Source organism: Aptenodytes patagonicus, chromosome 4, assembly GCF_965638725.1.
Source record: "Aptenodytes patagonicus chromosome 4, bAptPat1.pri.cur, whole genome shotgun sequence".
NCBI lineage: Eukaryota > Metazoa > Chordata > Aves > Sphenisciformes > Spheniscidae > Aptenodytes > Aptenodytes patagonicus.
Window position 1 is genome coordinate 36,072,355 of NC_134952.1, and position 26,443 is coordinate 36,098,797.

The following is a 26,443-nucleotide window of genomic DNA, read 5'->3' on the forward strand; positions in this document are numbered from 1 at the left end:
CTGATCGTTCTTTGCCTGGACATGTCTTAAAAAGTTGGATCTGTCCCTCCCTTTCGTCTTCGGGTTTTTTTTCTTTTTTCTTTTTTTTTCTTCTCCCCTCCCCTCCCCCCCCCCCCCCCCCCCCCCGTCTATTTTTCCTTCCCACTCTCGTTCAAGTTTAAAGCAGCGGATGGGTCGGAGCCGACATGCCGCGCTGTGGCGATGGGGACGGGCGCCGCGCTTGCTGCGCGCCGGGGCCGCGCTGAGCGCCGGGGCGGCGGCGGAGTTCACGCTCTAGAGGTGTGTGCGCAGCGGGGCATTGCTCACTTCTTCTCAAAAGGACAAAACAGAAAGGGGGGGAGGAAGCGTGCGGAGATGAACTGAGCCGGAGCGGACTTTGGGAGAAGAGCGCCGGGTCCAGCTGGTCTGGTGAGTTCTTTGTTTAATGAGTTTACTATCAGCAGGGTGCTTAGAAAGATGATTCCCATGAGAGTTTTGGTGCTCTAGTTTGTTGCATTATTAAAAATACCCAGGTGTTCGCTTCAACCCGTAGTTTATAACTGTGTAGTACATGTATGTTTCTGTATATACCAATATATATATGCACACCGGCTTTATCCAAAGCTATGCGTACCTGGGGCTGAGGGCGTCCCCAGCTATACCGCCACCTTCACGGAGAGAGCGGCACGCAGGTTTCCCGACCCACCCCCCCTGCAGCCGGAGCCGGGCTCGGCGCCGCGGGCTACCGGCTCGCTCGGCTCGGCTCGGCTCGGCTCTGTTCGGCCGAGCCCGGCCGGGCTGGCTGCCGGCGCCGTAGCCGGCCGCCCGTGCGCTGTGGCGCGGCGCCCCCTGCCCGGCCGCCGCGGAACTGCGTCCCCGCCGCGGGGCGGCCGGTGCCCGGGGCGGGGGCTGCCGGTGCGGCCCCGGGAGGGGGCGCGGGCGCTGCGGGGGCGCTGCACGGCGGAGCCTGCCGGCTGCGGGCTGGTGAACCTGAAAGCCGGCGCTTTCTGAAGGGGTCGGTTTCGTCTGATCTGCAGCCCCGGGCGCGTGAGGCTTTGGTTACGGAAGGGCCCCCTGCGCAGCTGGCTCTATTTATTCATGTGGCTAACAGAAGACGCGGCGGGGCTAATGCGCGGTAAATGCGCCCCCGCCGGCTTCTCCCGCCCGCAGCCCGGCTTCGCCGTGAGCCCGCTGGGTCGGGATTCCCCAGGCAAACGTTTGATCGTGATCACTTATTAATGAGCGGGGAATCCTCCGAGGACTATTTCGGAGTATTAATCTCTAACGTTGGGCGGGCTGACAGACATCCCTTCAGCATGACGCCTGCGGGGCGCTTCCCCGCCTGAGGTAGCCCGTACCCCCTCCCCGGGCCGGGGGGTCGCCGCCGCGCTCCCCCGGCTGTCCCCGACCCCGCGCACGCTCGCCCCGCCGCTGCTTTTCCCGGCGCCGGGGCACGGCGCTACTCCTTAAAACGGTGGCGGGGAGCCGCGGTAGCCGCCAGTCGATTTTGGCCTCTGCTGGGAGACTTTCCTCCGCACGGCCGTTAGCGGCGGCTCGCCCAGCCCAGCCAAGGGCCCGAGGCTGGAAGGCGTGAGGCCAAGCCCGCCGGCGCGGCCTGGGGGCGGCAGCCCGGCCGCCCGCGCCCCCTCCCGCTCGCCGCACGGGGAAGAGGGAGCGGCCGCCGAGGCGCTGCGGTCGCCGCAGGGCGGTCGTCGCCGTCACCGGCGCGAGTGGGGACCGCGGGGCTTGTCCCCGGTAGCCGCTGCTCCTCGGACGGCAGAGCCCCGCCAGCGAGGACCGCCTGTTCCCGTGGGGGTCTGACGGTCTCCCTCGCCATCCCCGTAAGATATTCCCCGGCAGCAGCTTTCTGAAGTTTCGGAGTAGCCTGTCCGAGGGAGGACTTCGACACACGCGAAGCCGACCGCGCCCCGGGTCGGCACCCCCCTCCCTACTGCCCCGGCCGGGCTGGAGCGGGGCGAGCGCGGCGGAGGTCGGCGGGTCCCCCCATCCCGGCCCCGCTGGCGTCCCCGTGAGCGCCGGGCCACCGGCAGGAACAGCTCGTGCTGTGGTTCGCCCTCCTCCGGCTCCCCTCACCGCGTTTCGTCCTTCCCCGGCGGGGCCGGGCCCTGGGCGAGGAGGCGGACCGGGGTGCGGAGGCTACGGCCGCCTCTCCCGCGCCCGCGGAGCGCCGCAGAAACGAGTTCCGGAGGGGCGGCCGTCCAGGGCCGCGGAGGAATACGGCGGCGGGGGGCGCCGTGGAGGGGGCGGAGGGGCACCGTAGAGGCGCGCCGAAAGGCGGCGAAGAAAGGGGGAGCGGCACGGCGGGCACCATGCGGGGCTGGCCCCGGCCCGCGCCCCCGCTCCGCAGGCAGTGAGCCGCGGAGAGGTGAGGCGAGGCGCGGCGCTGCCGGGCCGGGCCAGGCCAGGCCAGGCCAGCCGGGCGAGTTGGGAGAAGTTTTGGTGGTGGGGGAGGGCGGGCAGCGGCGGCGCGGGGAGGGGGCGGCCGGGCGGCGAGGGTCCCCTCGGGAAGTTGCGGCGCTGAGGCGAGGCCGGGAGCGCGGCGGGGCCGGCCGGAGGCGCTGGGCGAGCGGCCGCCTCGTGCTGCGGAGGCCCGCGGGAAGGGGCTGCGGAGCGGCGCCGGCCCCCGCCCCCCTTTCCCCCGCCCGCCCGCGGCGCCGGGCCGGGGTGGCCGTCGGGCGTCGCGGGCCCTGGCGCCCCGCTGTCCCCGTCCCCCCCCGGCGGCCGGTGGCGGCCGGCGGGGCTGGAGCCGCGGCCACGCTCCCCTGAGAGCCGGCAGGGGTTTAGCCGGCAGGTTGCTCGTAAGTTGGGTGGAGGAAAAGGGGTGGCGGTGATATCTTCCCCTGGAGGCAAGGTGTCTTCGGATGCGTCTGAGGGGCCATTGCAAACTTAATTCCCTGGTAAGCCGGCAGGGGCGGTCCGCGGCGAGTAAGTACCGTGGGGTGACTTTCTTTGTTTGCATTTTAACACCGCGTCCCTCGTTGCGTTACTCGCCGGATTCCTGCGAAAGATAAAGGGAGGACGCGGCGTTCGGCAGCGGCTCTCTCGGAGATCGCGGCTGAGCGCATCAGCCGGCTTCTGCTGCTTTTTTCTTCCTCTTTACGGCAGTTGAAACAAAACAAAGCTTTGCTTGAAAGGTGCGCTTTTTAATCTGTTCGTGTCAGTAAGTGACGGTGTGTCTTACCGCTAGATAATATCTCCCCGTTGTAAACTTTTTTTTTTTTTAGAAACTCATTAATAAGTTAAAAAATGCTGCCTTCTAACAGCAGGTTTTCCTGCGGTGTAAACTACTTGCATGCAAATTGTTCCTAGGCAGTTGCACGGAAATATTACATGTATTCTTTCACCACCTCTGCTGTCTTTCTGCAAAAGAAAAGAATTTCTGTGTAATAGATATGTATTTCCTATTTACATGTGTAACCATGTGGAAATATTCAGCTATTTAGTGCGTAAAATACCTTACTTTAACGCTGAAAACTATTTTGTTTTTGTTTTGTTTTGTTCTCTGTGAAATCCTAAAATCTCACTTTTAGGAGACTGGAAGGTGAGCTTTAGTAGTCGTCCCAGTAGTAGGATAGTCTGTCTCCTGGGTTTTATAACTCAGCGTGCAAAAGAACTTTATATGGCTAAGTTATCACTGCTATCAGTGCAAGTAAGCAAACATAAAATCCCTTTATACCCCCAAAGATTTACATCTTTTATTTTTTTTAAGTTTAAAAATGAATTCAAGCTCAGTAGAACTATTTTTGTCGTCACAAACTTTAAGGTGCCATGTTAAATTTCGATCAAACTCTTTCATCCACAGAGATTGGAGGTCTGCCTTTCCTTGCACACCTGGTGAATTCAGAATTAGATACACTAGTAAGTAACTGCCATACAGGTAAATAGTCAAAATTCTGTGTGAAACTTTGTTTCACTCTGGATTCAGAATCTTTGCGTGCTGTTTGAATACAGCTGCTGCATTTTCCTTTTAACAGCAAAGATCTCGAAAGCATAAATCAAAGTATCTCATGAGATTAATTTATAGTGTGGAGAATACAAGCATAAAACTTATTGGAGTTTAGTCACAAGTTGAAACTGTTCTGTTAATCTCTGCGACAATGTACATTTTTTGAATAACTTACCAGCTTTACTAAAGTAACATTACCATACGCTTTCATCATGTGTTAATTTTCTGGATACCAGAACAGACGGACACCCTCCCTCCCAGAAAAGCAAAAGACACTGTTAAGTTTTTTGATTGGAAACTTAAGCATGTTGAAACAGCTAAACCTGATTTTTTTTTTTTCTCCAATCAGACTACATAAATAATTGCTTTTAAACAATTGAAAGAGTAGGTGTAACTACAATTAGTACAGCCCACAAAGCCACATGATCTCTCTTCTACAGTAGGAACCTTGTCATGACAGTTTAGTTACTGCAGTAATAAGTTTTCACAGTGCAGTTGTGTCAAACGGCATCAGTTGCATATGCTGATCAAAACTGACCTTTAAAGTAAATAGGTGATGTTTTGATTGGTAGAGACATTTTAGTGTTAATAACATTACAAATCAAAGAAGCTGGTGCACATATGGGGGGAAACCCCCACTACATTTATTAAAAGTTAGTGAAAGATTACAGTAGGCAAGCATTGTAGAAACTGCACTAAAGAACCTCTTTTAGTCCTCAGAATGCTCTCTGATGTTTCCCTAGAGCCAGGTAACAGGCCACGCTCACAGGGTCTCGTTCTGCTAAGGTAAATTATGTAGCTTAGTCTTGCAGGAGGTCCTTCTGGACTTAACTGGCAGATCTTGTGTGTAGAAAAGGGATAGCAGTGGGACTAATACTCATTGTGACTTGGGCTATGTGGCCTGATTTAGATTATTTTTCTACCTGTGACTTTTATTGTATTGCTGGGGGAGTAAATCTCTCAATGTATGCTTCCCATTCATACATTATGTAGAAGATAAGATTATTTTGCGTGTGTTTTTGTTGGCTTGCTTGGCATGGAGATTGCCATTGACTAAATTCTATATTTGATGCTTAAAACTTTGAAATCTCAAACTATAAACTTTGAAGTCTAGATACTGTAAACATACTGCTAAGAGAAACAGTCTTTATATAAAAGACTAGTACCTTATCCAAATCATCTTTATTTGTAAGCTATCAATTTGAGGTCTGCAAGCCCCAGAATTTTGCTTGTTCTTATACCTTAATGTGAAGATAGTAAAACTATGTTAAGTAACTAAGTTACTACTTAGTAACTATGTTAACAAAATTATTAACACATCAACACCATTAACATAATTTGTATATGGGAAAAAATACTAAAGCAACTTAGAAATACAAACTATCTTAAGTATCCCAGCACTGAATATGCATATAAATAAAAATGACCTGGATATGCATATAAATAAAAGTTATCCGAATAATAATTTCCAAATAGGAAATCAAAGTTTGTTTGAAAGTAGCTTTTCAGAATAAATATGGTGTGCACTTCTTATAAACCTAGGGCTATGATGTTTTGTTAAGCAAACGGTTGCCTTACGTGTTGAAAATGGATGCAGAAAATCCTAAACTGGTCATATTCCAAAGATAATAAAAAATTTGGGAGTTCAAAGTGTAGCCTTTGGCTAAAATGTTTCTGAAATTCAGTCATTCTGGCTCACTGTAATGAGCCATCTGAGTTTATATCTAACACATTATCACTTTATCTTAACACTTTCATACTTTCCCTTAGTAGTTAACTGTCTTTACAACTGGCATTGTTTAATACTTTAGATATTTATCAAGATTATATTATGTTGATTTTTGGATAATCCTGGATCAACATTTTTTAGTTTCCAGTAGCTCTGTAAATTATGACAAGATGGAAAAAGTGTCATGTAACAGAAATGATTAACTTGTTTTTATCTAACATGGTTAACTGTTCAGCTGAGAGATGCTTTTAAGCTCTCGATTGTGACTCAGCAAACCTTAGAAGTTGCTGCTGAGGAATGGATTCTCTTACTGGTAGTTGCGTCATTGTGTGTAATAGGCTGCCTGTTGCCAGTTCTGAGTGGACTCTACTTGAAGTTATTACAGAAAAGCAGCAAAAAGTGTTTAAGGTATTATGGCACAGAAAAATATTTATGGTAATAGTAAAACACAGGTGTTCAAATTTTAATGAGGAGTTTGGATATCTTAATGCAGTCTAATGCATCATAGTGTGGTGCACGTTGTATCTAATGTGCCTGAGATGTGAGGAGTAAATTATAAAAGATACAGACAGGTACAATGTTTTACATAATAAATACACCACTTCAGACAGCTCGTTGCCAAACATTAAGTGTAGGCAGTGAGTTACAGGATGCCATAGCATCAGAGTTCAAGCTGGGCTTTGGACTTCAGCATAAATTTAAAAAAAAAAAAAAAAAAAAAAATCCTAGTGTAACTGAGGAAGAAAAGAGGGAAAGACCTGATCAGATCAGCATAAGATCTGATCATTAAGCAATTTTTGGTAATAGACAGCTTCCAAAATTCCAGCAAGATGGAGTAAAAGAACCTGTTTCTGTTGATTACTTAAAAATGATGTAATGATTTCTTAACATGTCTTTTAGGACAGTCTAATGGCATCTTAAATCACTCAGAGTTTTGGAAGTATTGATATCAGTTATTTATTGCAAGGTTTTGGTTGGGTATTTTTTAGGTTTTTGGGTTTTTTGTTACGAAAATGTTCGTTTACTTGGCAGTGTGTTAGGGGGATGAAGCCCTGGAGACCCAAGTGTCTGTTTATTCCCAGGACAAATCATAGCCTGGGAAGAAGAGTACATAGGGGAGGAATAATATTGTTAACCCATTGAAACGGTGGCTATTCCAACCTCACGCTCATTTGCCCTCCCAACCTTTCCTTCATCCAGCTTTAAGACCTTGTAAGTAGTGGTTTCAGCTAGTGACTTACTTTTAAAAGCTCATTCACTTTTTATTGTTTGCTCATTCACTTTTTATTGTTTGCTACGGTTATAGCTTTAATCGTGTAACTTAATTGCTAGATTTTGAAGACAGATGCACTTTTTTGTTTTTCTTCCAAAAGGGTACTAGCTAAGTTTTCATTACTCCTCTCTAATATTTCCTATAGTTTGTGTGGATCTGAGTCTTAAATTCTTCTCTTCTCAAAATCATTGACTTACTAATGGCTGTGACTGAATTAGCTGCTTCTGAGGTTTTGGAATGAACTGTTGACACAGGTAGATTAATTTGCTCTAATGCTTTTTAGTTGGCAGAGAGGTAGTCTGTGGAATTTCAGCCAATGCGATCTTTCATGTATCTACCTGAGCAGGTAGGAATTAGGGGAAAGAGAAATAGCTGTAAGAGAAGATGTGAGTGGAAGGAGGAGACAACATAATGTGATACCTTTTGAGCTGAGACGAACAGAACTAGCGTGAGGATAGGCACTGAGGAGAGGCTGACAGCCAAAGATAGAGTGGGGACAAACTAGGGCTAAAATGTGGGAGAGAAGGTCAGGAAGAATGGAAGAAGAGTACAATTAGGAGTTAGTATGAGTTGTATAACAGACTGGCCAGGGAATAATATGCTAAAGGAGAGGTAAGGGAAAAATATTTAGGATAAATAGGGAAAGGTGAAAGAGAAGAATGTGTACCACTTAATCAAAGTAATCAAGTCAAAGCTAGATTACTTTCTACTTGCTGGAAAGGAATTTTTCCCCCAAGATTTTGTTGAAAGCTTGGGCTTGTTGAGGAAGCATTCTGAAGCTTTGATTTGTTATCCTGTGAGACTTTAGGGAGTAAAGACTTGCTATAAACCCAGATGAACAGGGCGGTCCCAAAGGTCTTGTTCCTGAGGTTTCTGCCTTTCCTCCTACCACAGTCTTGCCTGGATTTAGGCATTGGAAATGGTACACTGACTTCTTCAAAAGGGAAAGCCAGTGAGGGTGTGTCTCCATGTCTGTCTTGCTGTTCCAGGCTCTTTCCCTGCCATTTCTGGAATGTGTTTGAGAAACATGTCTTAATAGTTCCTCCAGTTATTTTGATAGATTCTTGTTCTCATAGCACTTGATATTAATTTGTTTCAGATCTGTTCTGAGAGGGGAATAAAGGAAAACGTCTCCTTTTTTATTGGTTTTACAACTTAGTGATGCTTGATAAAAATGTTTTTTATGATATGCACTGCTACCCCCTACTCTTATAAGGGTACTCGAAGCCAGAGAGAATACAATACATACAGAACTATTCTCTGTTTATAACTTTTATAATTTTTGGAACAGGTGCTTATAGGATACTTGAAGAATTCATGGTAATTTCAAGCCAAATCTTGCAGTTTACTTCCACATCGTTGGACATCAGCCATTTTACAGTCTAAGCGAAATGAGGGAAAAGAATTTTCTATCAGAAGACAATGTCACATATGAAGTAGAGGACTGGAGTGAAGGTTCACTACTCCAGATTAGTTCAGATCTAGTTTGCTTACTTACAGCAGACAGCACTGGCATATTTCTTCTAACATGTTGCTTCGTGGAGTTGTTCATTTGAAGTTTACTCTGTGTGTTCCCCTTGTGCCACGCTAGTAATTCCTAGACTTTTGGTCTTGTGGATTCTTGGCGTTTTTTAGGAGTTTTAATTTATCTGCTTTTCTATTACTGTAAATCATGTTGAAACTTTCTGCAAAAAAGCATATAACCTAGATGTGTAACTTGTAGCGTTCTTTGAAGCATGAGTTCTAAACTAAACATCAAGGCTATTTGACTAATATTTGAACAGTCATAAGTGTTAACACATCTCTCTCTTGTTTCAGGGTTTCTTTGTAATTGCTGCCATGGGAAGATACTTGACTATGATGTTGCTGCTGATGCTGCTGGTGCAGCATTTTGGAAACTGTGAAGGAAATCCAAGGCCACATCATGCTCCACCAATGCAATTTACACAAGTACAGTATAATGCCACTGTGTATGAGAATTCTGCAGCCAAGACTTATGTTGGTCATCCAGTGAAAATGGGCATTTACATTACAAATCCATTATGGGACCTAAGATACAAGATTATTTCCGGTGACAATGAGAACTTGTTCAAAGCTGAAGAATATGTTCTTGGAAACTTTTGCTTTTTGAGAATACGGACCAAGGGAGGAAACACAGCTATCCTTAACAGAGAGGTAAAAGACCATTATATGCTGACTGTTAAAGCAGTTGAAAAAAATACAAATGCTGAAACGCGCACGAAGGTCAGGATACAGGTATTGGATACAAATGACTTGCGGCCTTTGTTTTCTCCAACATCTTACAGTGTTTCTTTGCCTGAAAACACAGCAATAAGGACCAGCATCGCAAGAGTCAGTGCAACAGATGCAGATATAGGAACAAATGGAGAGTTCTACTATAGCTTTAAAGAAAGAACGGATGTGTTTGCTATACATCCAACTAGTGGAGTGGTAGTTCTAACTGGTAGACTTGACTACTCGGACACTAAGCATTATGAGATGGAAATTCTTGCAGTGGACCGTGGGCTGAAGCTGTATGGTAGCAGTGGCATAAGCAGTATGGCAAAACTAACTGTTCACGTAGAGCAAGCAAACGAATATGCCCCCGTTATTACAGCTGTTACATTGACTCCATCAGAACTGGACAAAGATCCAACTTATGCAATTATAACTGTAGAGGACAATGATCAAGGTTCAAATGGGGAAATAGCATCATTAAATATTGTTGCAGGTGATCCGCTTCAACAGTTCAAAACAGTGAGGTCTGTTCCAGGAGGTAAAGAATACAGAATAAAAGCCATTGGTCACATTGATTGGGAGAGCCACCCTTTTGGATACAACCTCACCCTTCAAGCTAAAGATAAAGGAAATCCCCCACAGTTTTCTTCTGTAAAAGTTGTTCATGTGACATCACCACAATTTAAGTCTGGTCCTGTCAGATTTGAAAAAGAGATATATAGAGCTGAAATAAGTGAATTTGCCCCTCCAAACACACCTGTGATAATGGTGAAAGCTCTGCCTGCTTACCCACATTTAAAATATGTATTTAAAAATACACCTGGCAAAGTAAAATTCAATTTGAACGCGCATACTGGTCTTATTACCACTTTAGAACCCATAAAAGCACAATATGCATCACATTTTGAACTTGAAGTTGTGACAAGTGACAGAAGAGCTTCTGCAAAAGTATTAATTAAGGTACTAGGCATGAACAGCAATCCTCCTGAATTTACTCAGACATCCTATAAAGCCTCCTTCGATGAGAATGTGCCAATAGGTACGAGTGTCATGAGAGTAAGTGCAAAAGACCCTGATGAAGGGGAGAATGGTTATGTGACCTATAGTATTGCAAACCTAAATCCTTTGCCATTTGTGATTAACCATTTCAGTGGGATTATTAGTACTTCAGAAGACTTGGATTATGAATTGATGCCAAGGGTTTACAATTTAAGGATTCGAGCTTCTGATTGGGGTATACCATATCGTCGAGAAGTTGAAGTTCCTGTTACTATTATTTTAAATAACCTCAATGACAATATACCTCTGTTTGAGAAAATAAATTGTGAGGGAACAATCCCCAGGGATCTTGGTGTTGGAGAACAAATAACAACTGTATCTGCTATTGATGCTGATGAGCTCCAGTTGGTGAGATACCAGATTGAATCTGGAAATGAACTGGATTTATTTAGTCTAAATCCAAATTCTGGAGTACTTTCACTCAAACAGTCACTAATCGATGGCCTAGGTGCTAAAATGTCTTTCCACAGTTTGAAAATTACAGCTACAGATGGAGAAAACTTTGCAAACCCGTTGTATATCAACATAACTGTAGCTACTAGTCGCAAGCCGGTCAACTTGCAATGTGAAGAAACTGGTGTTGCCAAAATGCTCGCAGAGAAACTCTTACAGGCAAACAAATTGCACAGTCGTGGAGAAGTTGAGGATGTTTTCTTTGACGTTCACTCTGTGAATCTGCATGCACCTCAGTTTAGAAGTACTCTCCCCAATAGCATTGAGATAAGAGAAGACCAGCCTGTGGGCTCCAGCATAATACTTATGAATGCTACTGATCTTGATACTGGCTTCAATGGAAAGCTAGTGTATGTTATCTCTGGAGGTAATGAAGATAGTAGTTTCATTGTTGATATGGAAAGAGGAATGCTGAAAACTTTATCTCCCCTTGACCGAGAAGTAAAAGATAAATATACTCTAAATATTACTGTCTATGATCTTGGAATACCACAGAAGTCTGCATGGCACCTTTTAGATATAAAAATTTTGGATGCTAATGACAACCCACCAGAGTTCCTGCAAGACAGCTATTTTGTTGAAGTGAGTGAAAACAAAGAGCCAAACAGTGAAATAATTCAAATTGAAGCTACTGATAAAGATTTGGGAGCTAATGGAGAAGTGAAATATTGTCTTCTTACGGATACAGACAAGTTTACCATTAATGCTGTGACAGGAATTGTGAAAGTTGTAGGGGTTCTGGATCGTGAAGAACAGCATGTCTATTTCTTGAAAATAGAGGCTAGGGACCAACCTACTGAAGAACCTCAATTATTTTCAACAGTTACTTTGAAAGTGTCTGTAGAAGATGTTAATGACAATCCTCCTAAGTTTATTCCTTCAAATTATCATGTGAAAATTCGAGAAGATCTTCCTGAGGGAACTATTATTACGTGGCTAGAAGCCTATGATCCTGATTTAGGCCAGTCAAGTCAAGTACGATACAGTCTTCTGGACAGTGGAGACGGCACCTTTGATGTTGACAAGCTAAGTGGAGCAATACGTATTGTACAAAGACTGGATTATGAAAAGAAACAACTTTATAACTTGACTGTGCGGGCCAAGGACAAAGGAAAACCCATTTCATTGTCCTCTACGTGTTACGTTGAGGTTGAGATAGTTGATGTGAATGAAAACTTGCACCCTCCACGGTTCTCTGTATTTGCAGATAAAGGCTTTATAAAAGAAGATGCCCCTGTTGGCTCCTCAGTAATGACAGTATCTGCTTATGATGAAGATGCAGGACGAGATGGGGAGATTAGATATTCCATCAGAGATGGATCTGGCATAGGAGTTTTTCGAATAGATGAAGAAAAAGGTAGGTGGCTTTCTGTTATTTTTATATTCCAAATAAAATTATATGCCAGGAAAGAGATAAGAGAAGCCGCAGTGTCACAGTTGACATAGATGTTCTTGTTAGGACAAAAAGATGTCACCGATAATGTGTATAGTTCTATCTACCGCTTTAGTGAAATTATATGTATACATTTGATCAGTAATTTTCCTTTTTTGTCCTCATTTCTATCCAGCTTACCTAAAGCCATTCTTAGATCTTAAAATCTCTGCCACCTAGCAAAAATAAGAATACTATTGATACAAAATGAAGGTCTGCCTCATGTGAACACTGTTGTGTTGTGGACAGTGGGGCTGTGAAGCTAAGGCAGCAAACTGCTCTCTGCAGGGATTTTCATGCTTTTTAATCTTAAGTGACATCTCTGCTTCGTTTACTGGAGGTATGCATGGGTGTGATATTGCCATACGTGCTGGTTTTGGTAGTTATCTTTTAGAGTTGTTATAGGTGCCCATCTATAAGTTAGTAAGCAGTGCCTTCTTCATGGAAAGGCTTCTGTCAAAGAAAGCATAGGTGTAGCCTTTAAAAAAAACTTGTATAAATAAAGCAGACAACTGTTGACCTATTTCATTAATAATGCATAAATTGACAAGCAACTGTGAGAATTATTCTAGCGTCATGTATTCAGAAGAAACATAATTATGGTTTCAGTAAAATTCTAGTGCTGACTTCTAACATTTTGGTTGGGCATCTGTGTAGCTACCCATTCATTTATGTCTCTGATCAAGATAGAGCATTGATATTGTGCTACTATCTAAGCGCCTTAAAATAAATTGAGGATGAATCTTGTGCAAAATCCAGCTACGAGTTATATGTAGGCAAATTATGACATATGTGATTGATGTCTTAAAGAAAAAAAAAAACCACCTTGTAACTGAGAATAAAAAATGGCAATCATATCTGATTCATCCAGTAGCCATTCTGTGTGTTCTGTATGCTTCCTACAATTATGAATGTGGGTAATACAGACTCACAAAGTTGCTTTACTCTTCAAGGTTTAGGTGAACAAACTGTTACTGGCAATATTTTTTTCTTCTATAGAAAGTCAGTTATTAAATTAGGTAGTTTGTGGCTAAAGAATCAACTCCAGAGCTTGAAATGTACCATTGCTTTTCTTAGTTTTGCTTTTAACTAAGCACATAGTTAAGATTATGGAACAGATTTTCTAAAAATGGAGAATCAAATACTTTCCAAGACTTAGTAATTTCACTTTTAGGTTTTTGGTATGTGTGCAGACTATTCATTTGTGTATCATTATGCCTTTCTTTTGACATAAGTATATTCAAGTTTACTGTGCGTTATAGCATCTTAGAAAAAGTGTCTAGTTGTCCTGCAGAATGAGTCTGAGTTTGCCAATTAATTGTCCAAGTGATAGATAACAGTAATGAGAATGAAAGAGTGAAGAAATATTTTTATTTTGACACCAATATGTACATGTGTACCTATTTATGTGTATGTGGACAGGTACGTGTATTTTTGTGAAACTACTACTGTGGCAGAATTAGTTGTCTGCATGTGTTCCCTCTTTATTCTTTTGGCATGAGGCTGAATTGCTTTACTGAAGAATTGGTGTGAGTTTAAGTAAGTTCCTTTTAATCTGCCAGGTTTACGAAGTTGGCAGAACTTGGGGCAAAACCAGCTTCTATTTAATAATCTTGTTCAGGACAGTGGCTCTGTATTTTCAAGGCAGGGGAGAGGCATTGTCTATATTCATATCCTGTATCTAGTGTTTGCAGTTCTTCAGGGATGAAAATAGAGGGATTTGTTGGGGTGGGGGTGGTGTGAAGAGGCTTTACCTGTTTTTAGTCTTAGTGAACAAATTCCCCTTGAGACACTGGCATGGGGAAGAGTGTATGTATTTGTGTTTGGTGGGTGTGTTTTTTCTTGAAATGTTGATATAAAGGAACCAAGGAAAGAACATGGACTATTCTACAAGCTTGACAATGTAGCTTAAATTTTGTCCTGACTTTTTTTTTTTTTGCTAAGAAGCCCATCAGAATTGTTACAGAAGGCACTCTTTATACTGCACTGTCTGAATATTTGTTATGTTTTTCAAAATGGACTGGCCTTGATACAGGGAGCAGACTGATAATTAGCCAAGAAAGCACATTAAAGAATTTGTGAAAGAGGACACCTGGCAAGCAACTCGGTAACTTTTTTAGCTTGCTAAAGGGCTCCTGACTTTACCCTTTAGCTACGTCTCTTCCTGCTGTCTTTGAAAGCATCATACTACACTTTCAGTTCAAAGATGGATAAACTGGATTTAGGAAGTTACTTGGAATCAACACTTAACTATTCAGTGGCTAAGAGGAATCCTTTTGTGTCTTGCTTCTTCGGAATCAAGGACAACAGTCACATTTGCAGGAAGACTAGATGATTGATGATGATAGAAGGATCAAATAGCTACTTCCACGCGTGGAATTTTTGCTGGCTTTCAGGTTATCTTTTCCATGTTAACGGGTTTTTTAATTTTACATTTCAAAAGGTAGGAAATTGTATTAGTGTTTGATATTTGTACCTGTAATTCTGGAATTTTCACAAAAGAATTTAATGTAACTTTGCCACTAACTTTTGAGTACTTTTTTCAAAGGCTTACCTTTACTTTAGGTCAGCTGGTTTTCATAGGTTCTGTTTTCTGCAGTCCTGTCCAAACCCTTAGAAGTAAATCTCTTAACAGGGAGCCCTAATGCACCCATATGCCCAAACTGTGGAGTTGGTTTGATTACTTTGTTGCCTAGTTGCTCTGAAGACACAGAAAAAAAAATATTAGAGGAGAATTTGGTATTCACTCATTTTTTAGCTTTCACGCAAGTATTCTTTAGCCTGAAAAGGCAATAATGGTCAGGAAAAGAGGACAGCAAGATGACAGAAGTCTATAAAATTGCAATAGTTTCTGTACCACCTTCCTCGTATTACTCTGGTTTTTGCAATGCAAGAAAAAGGGCACACACAGTTAACAGGTAACCAACCTAAAAGGAAGTATTTTTCACATGAAGTGTAATAAAGTCATGAAACTCATTTCCCCAGGAAGTTATAGAGGTTGAAAGTATGACTAAAGAAAATAAATGGTACTAATGAGATTATTTTGAGGTTCGGCCTCATGCTGTCTCCAGCTCATAAGTTGTTAACTGGAAGCCAAGTGTGTAAGGGAAGGAGATCAGAGATCGTTGCTTAATATATAATGATTCAGAAGTATAACAGTGTATTGTGACTGTTACTGTACAGAGATAAAAATTACATAATAAATGGATACTCTGGGTGTATTATAACAGTATGAGGGGGAAAAATGTTAAAACAAGATTTCTGTGCAGTGAATTTATACAGCAAAGCAATTTGTTTATCTTTTAAGTATGTCTGTTCAGAAGCTGGAATTTAAGATAGCTTTTTATGTGTGAGCTAGACTGAAGTCTGCAAATTGAGATGATCAACTGGCTATATAAATTGCCTACTAAAGCAGCTGTAAAGTATTTTCCCAAAGAATTTGATAAGGAGTTGAGCAGATTGGGATGTTTTAATAATAGAATGCATTGTGTTGATACAGATCCCAGTGTGCCACAAAATCACATGCACCATCTAAATCCCATTAGCACTGAGCAATAAAAGTGAGATAAATCATGTCAATACCATGCTGCTCCTGCCATTTAGAAAAGCTCTAAGGAATGATAGAAGCAATTGCTGGAGGAGAACCTAAAGCAGAAGCTATGTGGGACCAAGGTAATACTGAAACCTCTGTCTTCCTCATCCCAGTTCCCATACCAGCAGGCAAGCAGGGAAAAGGAGGATGTCTTCCTGTTTACTTTTTGGTTGTCAAATACAAGAATAGAGCATTTCCATTAAGTATTTACGCTCCTCAAAGGTGAAATGAAAGATGGAAGCTCTAGTATGTAAAAACGGTATTAGAAAGAACTCCCAGTACTTCCTCCAGTTGTATAGGTGAACAAGGCCACGCAGTGTCGCCCACTGGGCTGGATGTGACACTGTCATGGGAGCACCAGCACATGGTGAGCAAGTTTCCACACTGATTTTCAGTTGTAAAAATGAGAACTGTTACTAGTTCTGCTCAGTATCTGGCCTTCTCCAAAGATTTTTTTGCCAAGCAGAGCGTTCCTTTCCTTGAGATATCAGGGCTTCTAGCTTGTAACTGAGAGCAGGTTTTTATCTTGTTTCAAGGTTGTCTTCTTTTGGTTTTGGTTTTCTTTCTAGTGCTCAAAATTCAGATAGCTGAGGGAGCCAGCAGACTTTGGGAGTGTAGATGCCCTGGGTCATTTAGCCTAAGAAAGGTCTCATTGCAATGTTTATAGAAGATGGGAGCCCATCCTGGAAGCTGATGCTCAGAAATGAAGGAAGTTTCAAGAGTCATGAAGTCCCTGGTGTCCAGTTGTCTCTAACCAGTTGTGTACTAGAGTGGTTGGATTTGCAACCCTTGTACACCCAGATGCAGAGTGTCACATGTAGGCCCTACGCAGTAAGGTTTCCCCTGATGACAGTTTGTTTGAACTATTTTAATAAACCATGGTGAATTTTACACACACGATGTTATCGGAAGCTTCCCAGCTACTTCAACTTGCAAGGCTACCAGCAGGCATTTTCTAAACTTCTGCAATTGAGGATATTTCCCAGCACGTGACCTAGTTCCAGAATGGTGTTGAGGGTGATGTGGCAGTCTGAACTTCATGCATGATAACCTTATTAATTGTGTTTAATCCAGTAATATAGTTATCTGTTACCAGGAATCTTACTGTTCTTTCAGTAACCTGAGTTTAAGTTATTAGGCCATGAGTGTTACAGAATAGCAGTAATTCTGTTCTAACAGTAACAACAAAGTTTAAAGTGATTAAACTAATTTGCTGACTTAAGTATTTGCTGACTAAGTATGACTGTTTTATTAGAACAAAGGTCTGTCTAGCCTGATATGCTGTCTCCAGTAGCATAGGGAAGAATAAGAGCAGGGCAGACACATGATACTTCTTTCCAATACTTTCCCAGTCTCTGATTATTTTCTGTTTGGGGAGTTTTCGAGTCAGATGTGGTTTGTAACCTTTAGCGGATTTATCTTTCTTGTGTAGTCTTCCCTCAGAACCATGTAATTTTCAAGTGTAACCTTGCTACCATGATGATTTGTTTTGGTAAAGAATGTTAAAGGAGCAAGTAAAAAAATGTTAATGGCGGCATGTGGAAGAAAATTAACTTTATTGTACTATCTCTGTGTGCATAAAATACCATCAATAAAGCTTAATGGCCGCGAGACACTATTTTTAATATTATCAGAACCATTTCCAGCTGGTAAGACAGTAATTCATTAAGGAGAATGAATAGGATTTTAACTACATAAAGCAAAGTACTGAATCGTACTCTTAAAAGGTACAGAGCATTGCTAACACATAATAAGCATGTTAACATTTCTTTGTAGTGTTTTCATTATTGCATTAATTAAAATGCAGGATATGATTTACATTTATACATAAGGGGTAGGTTCAGGTTCTGTTTCTTCAGTGATCTTTGGCTTTTGAGCTGTTCAAATCATTCCACCACTCACTATTGTTGAGTTTTAATGTGAAGACAGGCATTAGCAAAGATTAAATAATATGATCATCAGTGGAGCAGAACACTTAAGTACCTATTGAATAGCTATTAAACCAGCAGCGTTGTCTGGAACAGAAGCCAACTGGCCTGCATCTATCCTAACAACTCTTTGTACCTTTAGGCAGAGTGGCTGCACCCGGATGGTCTGTTGGGAATGCTATCTGCTGCATTTCGACTCTTAGCTGTGCCCTGGTGCTCTTTGGAAGAGTGGTAGCTGGCACAGGCCAAAAGCAGTTTAGCAATGCAGAGAATCAAGTTCCAATGCCTGGGAACGTTTTCTGTCTGTACTGATGCAGCCATAAACCACTTGAGGGTGGGGGAGGCATTTTTAATCAAAACTGAGACTAGTATGATTTGGTTTTAACTTAATTGTAGTTAAGCAGCCTTATAAATACGGGACTTTCTTCACACTCTTTCAGTGAATGCTTCATGTTGAAGTTGCACCTTCCATATACTTTAGTTTGTTACCCCTTTTGTATAAGTCATGAATATAAACTCCAGGATATACAAGAACTTAGTTTCCCTCAGTTTAAATTTTTAAAAGAAAAACAAGAAACCAAAAAGTTCATAATAATTTCCATTTTTCTACAATACATATTCCAAACATGCTACTGTCAAAGCCATATGGTGGCTGTGTGCTGTGTTTATTCTGAGTCCTTGCAGATCTGTCAGATAGGTTATAGGTCACTGAAAACTGTTAACAGAAAAAATGTTGAGCAAATTTTTTTGTAAGAAAGCTGTTAAACATTAAATTAAAAATTGTAATCAGTTAGGTGGTGTTGATAGTCAGGAAAGAATATTCCTGGTGGGTTTGGTGTGATAGGCTATGAGGAGGAGATGCTGTAAGATTTAGTCAAAAGTTTGTTTGCAGAAGTTGCAACAATGACATTTCCTGTTTAGCTTCTGTCTACAGATACAGTCTCATTGGCACGTAAGTTTTGACATTAAAATTCCTTATGTGAGTATTTTGACCAGTTAAAAATGTGGAGTAAATGAGAAGACGACCCTCTGCTATGACCCTCTCCTTCTCATAGTGTTTTCTTCTTGCAAAGCGCAGTAGTTCTTCCCACTGTTTTTGAAGAGAGAGCTGGATTAGGAGACGCTCTGTTGCTATAGAATACTAAGTGGTTGCAGCTTTTTGCACAAGAAATTTTTACCCTAGCTAGTTCAGGTACAGACATGAGTGAAGCTTAGAGCACAGGCTAATTTCCCAGGTATCTAATTAACTTTTCAGACAAGTTTTTTTTCACCCTACACTGAATTCTGTACTGCCACATTACATTGTACTGAAGTCAATGATTTGCCCATATAGCTATAGCAGCTAACTTTCTTCAGTGGCTGAGGTATTGTCCTGGTTTTGGCGGTTAAACCATGACAGGTATAATGTGCTAGAGTAAGAATTTCTAAGGTTATTCTGATGTGGTTTATTTAAAAAAAACAAAAACAAAAAAAACAAAAAACCCAAAAAAAACCCAAAAAACAAACCATAAACAACCCCCCCAAAAAAACCTCCCTTGTAGATCGATTACTAGGTTCTATAAACTCCAAGTTAGGGTTAAGTTCTTAAGCCTGTGAATGTAAATTTGGAAGGTTAATCTTTTAAATGAGGGGCTGGATCAGCACTTCAGTTAGAATCAGGTTTTAGCTCTGTTAACTGCTAATATGTATGCTGGAGATTTGAATGAAATTCTAGTCAGCAGAGAGGAGTTTTTTCTTAATCAAAGGACTTATGCAGATTATTCTTGGATTCTGGAATTGGCCGGTCAGTTGCCACACTGACATCTGGAACAGAATTCCAGGTCAAAACCTGGAATTCAAGCACAAACTGTTAAACTTATTATTTCTTTGGAAAATAATACAAGGGCAACCATCTTCTATTTGTTTGAATAGTGTATAATTAAAGCTCTTCAAGGAATTCAAGTAACACTTTCTGAGTTTGAGGCATTTTTTTTGTGCTTATCAAGATAAAAGTGTATGTTGGGATTGTTTGGTTGGGGTTTTTTTGAGAAATGTTGGGAACGTATCTGTTCAAGAAATACTGGTTTATCTCTGCTAAATAATAATAATAAAAAATACAGCTGTTGTTATTCTGGAAACAGGAAGTAGTTTAGGTCAGAGATGCAGAAACAGTCATTCCCTTAGCTTTCTCTGTGAGGAGAGTTTAGTAAAAATAATACAGTATTCTTAAAAAAAGGGGGGGGGGCAAGTGAAGATTAATTTGGTAGTTAACTGCTCTGGAAAGATACTTTAATGCTGATGTATGTTCAGTGTTTTTTTCTAGTGGCATGTTTATTTTGTGCTGTGCCTGGGCATCCCCTCCCTTTGGTATTGAATTGAGAAAGATGAGGAGCATGAGAACAACTTGAATTGATGTGACTGGGAGACAAGATATACCCATTTCAGCTCTCCCGCTGGCAGTCTTGTGAATCCTTTGCAGAGGAGTCCTTATCAAACTTCTCCAGAGCCCACCAGAAGAAAGGTTTTGTAGTGACAATAAATAATGAAGCCACTTAGAGTATCATGCCCACCGAAACACAATAATCTGTTTTTTAAAGCATTTATCCTATGTTTTGATGACTTCTCTTCCCTACCAGAATTTTCAATGATAGTCAAGCATGCAGTCCATGGAGCAGAGCTGAAATCCTAGCTTAGTCTGTAAGATGGGAGAGACAATTGCATCTGTGTGGGACATTTAAATTGAGGAGGCATAGAGGCATATTTATGATTGTTGATTACAGATATTTTAAAAACTTGTTGTGTAGGCTGTTTTTAAAATGGGGTATTATCTTCTTTTCTGCTTTCTAGTTAATGATACCCAGTGGGTTTGAGTGTGTTCAGTATGATGTTGAAAATAAGAGTGACGTAGACACAGAGGAAGATCTGTACGGTGTCATTCTGTTTTTACAGCATTTTTTTTCAGTGGCATTAAGCCAGACTCAGGCCATTGTGCAAGAAAAAATTAGTTATGTTAAAAAAAAAATTAACTGTGCCTAAATTGAGTAATAATTTGAATTCAAAAAACATTTGCTTAAAATTTCATGCAACTAAAATATATTTTCCACCAATTTGTTATGGTTTTAAAAATGAGACATTTGGCACATAGATTCTCTTTTATGAGACAGTACAAATAGCTGTAACAGCAGCTTACTAAGAATAACTGTTGTATCTTTAGATCCCCTCTAGTATTAGGAGAAATTTAAAAACTTTTTTTGAAGAAGTATAGACTCAGTTCAGCACAATTTGTGTCTGTTTAAAGAAATAAAGGTAAGAGCCAGAGACCCGCTATCAGTTAGGCTGAGGACAAGTCCTAAATTTGCTGCTATCCAAAAAACCAATCCAGAAAGCTTTTTCCTAGTAGATAACTAACTTTTGGGGGTGCGTTATTTTGCTTTATTGCTGGTACCAATAGCCTGGCTGCCTGACACTTGAATGTGCATGTAAGTACTCAAGTTCAGAAGAGGTTACCTGGTTAAGGTGTCAGGGACCATCTGGTCTTGACTACAGTTTGCAGCTTTGCACTACTGTACTCAGGGTGTGATTATGTACAGGCTAAGGTCTGGAACTGATGGTGCTGCTGGGTTAACCTGTGGGATGATGCTGTTGCATTCACGTTTCTTGTCAGGTGCATCAAACGTGCTAGAGCTAAGCCTGACGTTTAGAGCTAATGTTGCGTTTCAGTTTGGCAGAGGTTAAGGAGGCCTGGGTTTGGACCAAGGTCCTGAGCAGCCTGGAGCTAGCTGATTACCTACCTTTCTTAGGCTAGAAGGAAACTGTATAATTTGCATTTGCGATGGTGGTAACTCACAAAGTGCTATTAGGTTGTTAATGTAGCTTTTAGAATGTGCCTTTGGAAGAAGCTGAATTAGTTTTAGACAAACATATTCATCTTGTGTTTTGCTGTTGGCAGGGGGATCTTCCAAAGTAGTTTGAGAGTTTTCTTAGGTATCCTGCTGAGTAAAACATCACCTTAGCTGCCAAATAGAGATCCCATACAAAAGCTGGGGTTCCCCTCCTTTTCTGCAGGGATGCTGAAAGTAAGGGATTGTTTTGTTGTGAAAGGTGTTGATTAGGTTACAACTTGGTCTGATGAAAACAGAGCTGCCTGGGGGCTGCGTCTCTGTAGGAGATGAACTGAGGCTGAGCCACATGCAGTCCCAAAGATTACCTTATAAACAGTAATCAATTCAGGCAGCAGAGTACATATTAAGGGCCTATTAACTTGCTTAGGCCTCTCTTTGACTTGAAAAGTACTTGTGAGCAGAGGAATAATAAAAGGGAAGGGTTGCCAAAAGCTATGGAACGTGCATCTTGCCCTATGACTGTTGGTACATCTGTTGAGTTGGGGATTTATTTCCTACTAAGCATCTGCTTAGCTTTTGAAGTACATATTAAGGTCAAAGGAGGGGAGTTTGAAATGATTGCATAATGTTTATTCTTTTCTTTGAAGATTTTAAACTTTAATCATACAGTATTTGGACGTATTTAACAAAGGACAAACCTACATGAGTATTTGGCAAACTTCCACAACTTATAACATGCAGTAGTTGCAGCTTTAGAACTTGGATTTAAAAATACTTTGGGCCTTGCTGAAACTATGGTTTGCAGGTCCGTTTTGTAATCTGTGTATCATTCTTATTGCATCTGTGACTTGATTGCACTGGTCATCTGAACGTGACCAAAAATGAATTTTCAATTCATCAGTCTCCATGTGGCTCAATAAAAGAAAATCTCCAGCATTCCAGTGCCATCAAAGAGGGTTTTTTTTTTTTTGAAAACAGTTGTGTCCAAAGAATGTGTCCAACAGGACTGCAACAGATAATTTCCTTATTCAGGAATGAGGTTTCCTCAGAGTCCTTGTGTACTATCCACGCTTCTAATAGCTGCTAATATTTCATTTTAAATTATTTGTGAACAAGGATAAATCAATAAGTTCATGGTTCTTATAAAGAGTTGCGTAATTGTGATAGGCATTAGGGTTAAAGAGCAAACTGCTGGGCTAGTGGATATAAATTGTCTTGACCTACCAATAGTGGCAATCATTAATAGTTCTTTCAGCTCAGAGTTCTGCGTCTGTGTAGATTTGTCAGTGTGGCATTGCTGATACCTGAACTGAGTATCTGGCTATGTGACAGGGAAGGTTACACACAGAAAATTCAGTAGTTGCATTGCTTTATCACCCAATCTACTTCTTAGAATAATCCTCGCTGACATGGATTGCTTCCAAAATCCACGTTTCTTAAATCAATCATTTTGGGTGCTTATACAAAAGGCCATTTTTATTTTGCTGCTGCGAAAAGACTGAAACCGTCTCCATAGACTAAAAAATGAAAATTCCTGAGTTTTGGTTTCAAAGTTGCTGATCATAGTGTGCTTATTCATATTTTGTACAGGACTTAAGGATTAAAAGATTATTATATTAAAAATTTCAAAATGCAAGAAGTATAGTTACAGAATAGCCTTCTGATTTTAGTGTTACTGGTAAATGTACGTGAGCATTACAGAACTGCTCCAGTCATGTGGGTAAAGGAATGAAGATTTTGGTAACATAATGTGCTAAAAACGAATACAGAATGAATGAATAATATGCTAAAAATGAATACAGACTTCTCCTCATATGCGTTGCCTGTAGTCCTGGTTATATTTATGCACAGAGGGAGTTTGGTAGTTCAGCTTGAAAGACTTGCAGTACAAAGAAGGTTATGATGGAATGTATGAATGGAATTACATGTGATCTTTAATGCTAGTACCTTGTCCCCTCCATTCCTCCAAAGCTGTGAGGGTGACACACATAGCTCTTTCATGGGGAATACATCTCCATTCTACAGGGTTTTTTTGGTGTGTTGTTTTTGTTTTTTTTTTTTTAATCCCCCCCTCCCCGAACCTTTGCCTGTAGATTTACCATGACAGGGTATATCCTGTCTCTATGAAAATTAGAGATTGCTGTCTAATGATAAAGGGTTTAATCTGCAACGAATCAGACATGTGGAAACTTCTGTCTGTGGAATTTTCTGTTTGATCTGAGAGGAATGCCCTTGCTGTGCCCTTCCTGTAATGAAAGCAAGGTAGACTGAATCAAAGTGATTCTAGATAAGATTGGAATGTGTGCATTGGTTATGCCTCTATTATATTTGGTGTTGCAATTCTGGTTGTATGTATTATTTTACTATCCCAGAGATTAACAGCATAGTTCACCTCTTTCTGTTTTAGTTAAAAGTGCTGGTTTTTTATTGATTAAATTCCTGAGTTAATTACTTAGGTTTGAACATGGAAAGTCTTGCTCACAAAAACAGATATTGTCAGCAAAATATTGAATGTGCTATGATAATACAACAGGTTTTTTGTTACTGTAAATAATTTTATGCTATTCACTAAATCTTCTGTCTTAAAGATTTTTTTGGTGTACTGTTGTGAGGAATGGCTAACCGTTTCTTTCCCTGTCTTTATTACACAAACAGTTAATGATTAACAAATGTCCAGCTGCCTGTGCAAGGAATGTTAATTACTTCGGGGAGGGAGGGAAAGATGACTATGCCTTTGCATAAGAAGTCTGGTATAATAGTTCACTTTGAAGGTAGTTTGAATATGACAGTACTGATTTTAGCAGATTAATCAGAAATGGAAAAATGACCTATGCCTCTGTCTTTGACGTGCTTCCATACCTGTGCTACTAGCTAGTACAGTAATATTTTGGGTTGCCTGGGTTTGTCCAGACCATTTTAAAGTAAAAAGTGTGTAAGAAGAGATGACAACTTGTTAAGAAGTAGATTACTTTGTATATGGATATAGAGAAAAACAGCTCAAAAAAAAAAAAAAAATCTAAGCAGTTCATAGTCCACACTATCTCACACCATTCCTAATCAGCTTTCTGAACAGGGACTTGTGTGTTAAGTACAGAAGCCCAGAGATCAAGAACTGTGCTTGCAAATGTTAAAAAAATAATAAAATCTTAGAATTTGCACTTTTCAATTAGTTTTTTGCTTGCTTAAAAATGTTCATGCTGAACAGTGAAAATCTGTAGGGAAATTTTGGACTGACTTGAATCCTTCCAGATACAGATAAAGTAGGGGAGGGGAGTGTGAGAAAGTTCAAAAACTGTTAGCAAAAGATGAGTTGTCGAGTTGTCAAGTTGTCACTGACTCAAGTGACACGTCAGTTTTGATGTGCATTGTTTAATAAGAAGTTAAGGGAGTGTTGATTACAGTGAGAACAAGATTACTGCAGATTATGTGGATTAAATTTGGAGTGAGTATTGATCCAGCATGTGATGATAGGAGGAAATGGAGTAAGAAATATATGCCATGCTATGTCTGTAGTTCCAGGGGTGATCAAAAAATCCTTTGGAAATTGAGTTGTTCAGTCTAGTCAAAAACAAGAATGGCCAGCATTTGAGAACATATTGTTGAGAACAGTCATGCACAGATACGGAGATTTGAGAAGGTCACCCGTTGCAACTCCATCTCTAGTCACTGCAGATTCTGTGAATTTCTTAAACACGGAAAAAATCTTCAGTGGCTCAGGAGCAAAATGCTTTTTGTGTCTAAATAGTCTACTAGTTACCTACAATATTGTAGTGTTCTTTCATTTACACTGAGTGTACTAGTGTAGACAGAGTTGATCTACTTTTATCATGGCTCTATGACAATTAAACTTCTTGTTTGGTGGAGAGTTATTGACATTACTCATTCTTTCTGGTATTGTTACTAAAGGTGCAGTTATTTTCAGTGAAAAATGTTTCTATGGGGAATAATTAAGAGGTTTCCAATGGAAATTCTAACAGAAACTCTGTGGTTTGTTTATCCAAATGCTTGCAGGTTCTACTATTAAGCAATAAATATAGAGTGAATTAAATTTATAGGTTGTGGGGTTTTTTTTTAAAACTGTTAACTTGCGTTAATTTCTGCTACCTTTAGTCATCTTTTTTTTTTCTGGAAAACCTTGATTAAAATGGTGCAGGCAGTTACCCATTATTTATGTGAAAGAAACTGAACCACCTCCCAACAAGCATCCAGGGCACGTAAAAATAAATATGCTTGACATCTAATAAGTCATTTCTAGTTTTCTAGTTGCAGGTCTCCTTTTTAGATGTTAAGTATTGATTCTTCAGTGTGCATGTAAGAATTTGCTTACAAACGGAGGATTTCTCATTTGCTTGATACAGTAATCTTAACCAAAGAGAACAAACATTTTTTTAACCCCAAAGTTCTTTGCCTTCATGACTCTCCTGTTCTGAAGTTTTTACTCAGAAACAAACAAGTTCAGAAACATTTCTTTGTATGGCCTTTTGTTTATTTTGATTCATATGCAAAGGCAAATAACAAAAAAAAAAAATTAGTATAACAAGTACTGATCAGTGTGGAATCACCTCTGGATATATGAGTAGAAATAAAGTCTGAATAAATAAATGGATACTTTGTAGGTTAATAAATCTGACTTTGTCAGAACAAGGATGAAAATGTCTTCTGATGCTGCTGGATCCCAGATGCTTTAATCTCGTGACTTCATTGATTTGCTTTGTTCTCCTAGTACTCACATGCCCACAGGTACACCAGCTCTTCTTTGTACACATAAATCTGCTCGGGAGCAGAATTTCTGTTGACAGTAATTAAGTGCCATTGTGTACATAGCTACTTGGTGCAGTAACATGAACAGCAGTAATAGCCTGATTGCCAATAGTCCTCAACAAGCTACTTGCCTTCTGACAGGTATCAGTATCTTTTCTCGCTCAGAGCTCATCTGGGAACTGTCATTGTTAACCAGCAGTTTCAGCAACTG

At 41.0% G+C, this 26,443-nt stretch overlaps 1 protein-coding gene across 5 annotated transcripts in view; it reads left to right on the forward strand.

Moving 5' to 3' along the window:
• The first annotated feature begins 253 nt into the window (after positions 1 to 253).
• The window catches only part of FAT1 (FAT atypical cadherin 1), a 112,480-nt gene continuing 86,290 nt past the window's right edge, over positions 254 to 26,443 (forward strand). For 4 of the 5 annotated variants that reach the window (XM_076336350.1, XM_076336353.1, XM_076336354.1 and 1 more), the window contains exons 1-2: positions 2,299 to 2,365; positions 8,767 to 12,055. In XM_076336350.1, coding sequence (XP_076192465.1) covers positions 8,788 to 12,055 — 3,268 coding nt within the window. In that variant the 5' untranslated portion in view covers positions 2,299 to 2,365; positions 8,767 to 8,787. Of the gene's footprint in view, positions 409 to 2,298; positions 2,366 to 8,766; positions 12,056 to 26,443 lie in introns of those variants that run through there. The other variant, XM_076336351.1, reaches the window with a different exon arrangement.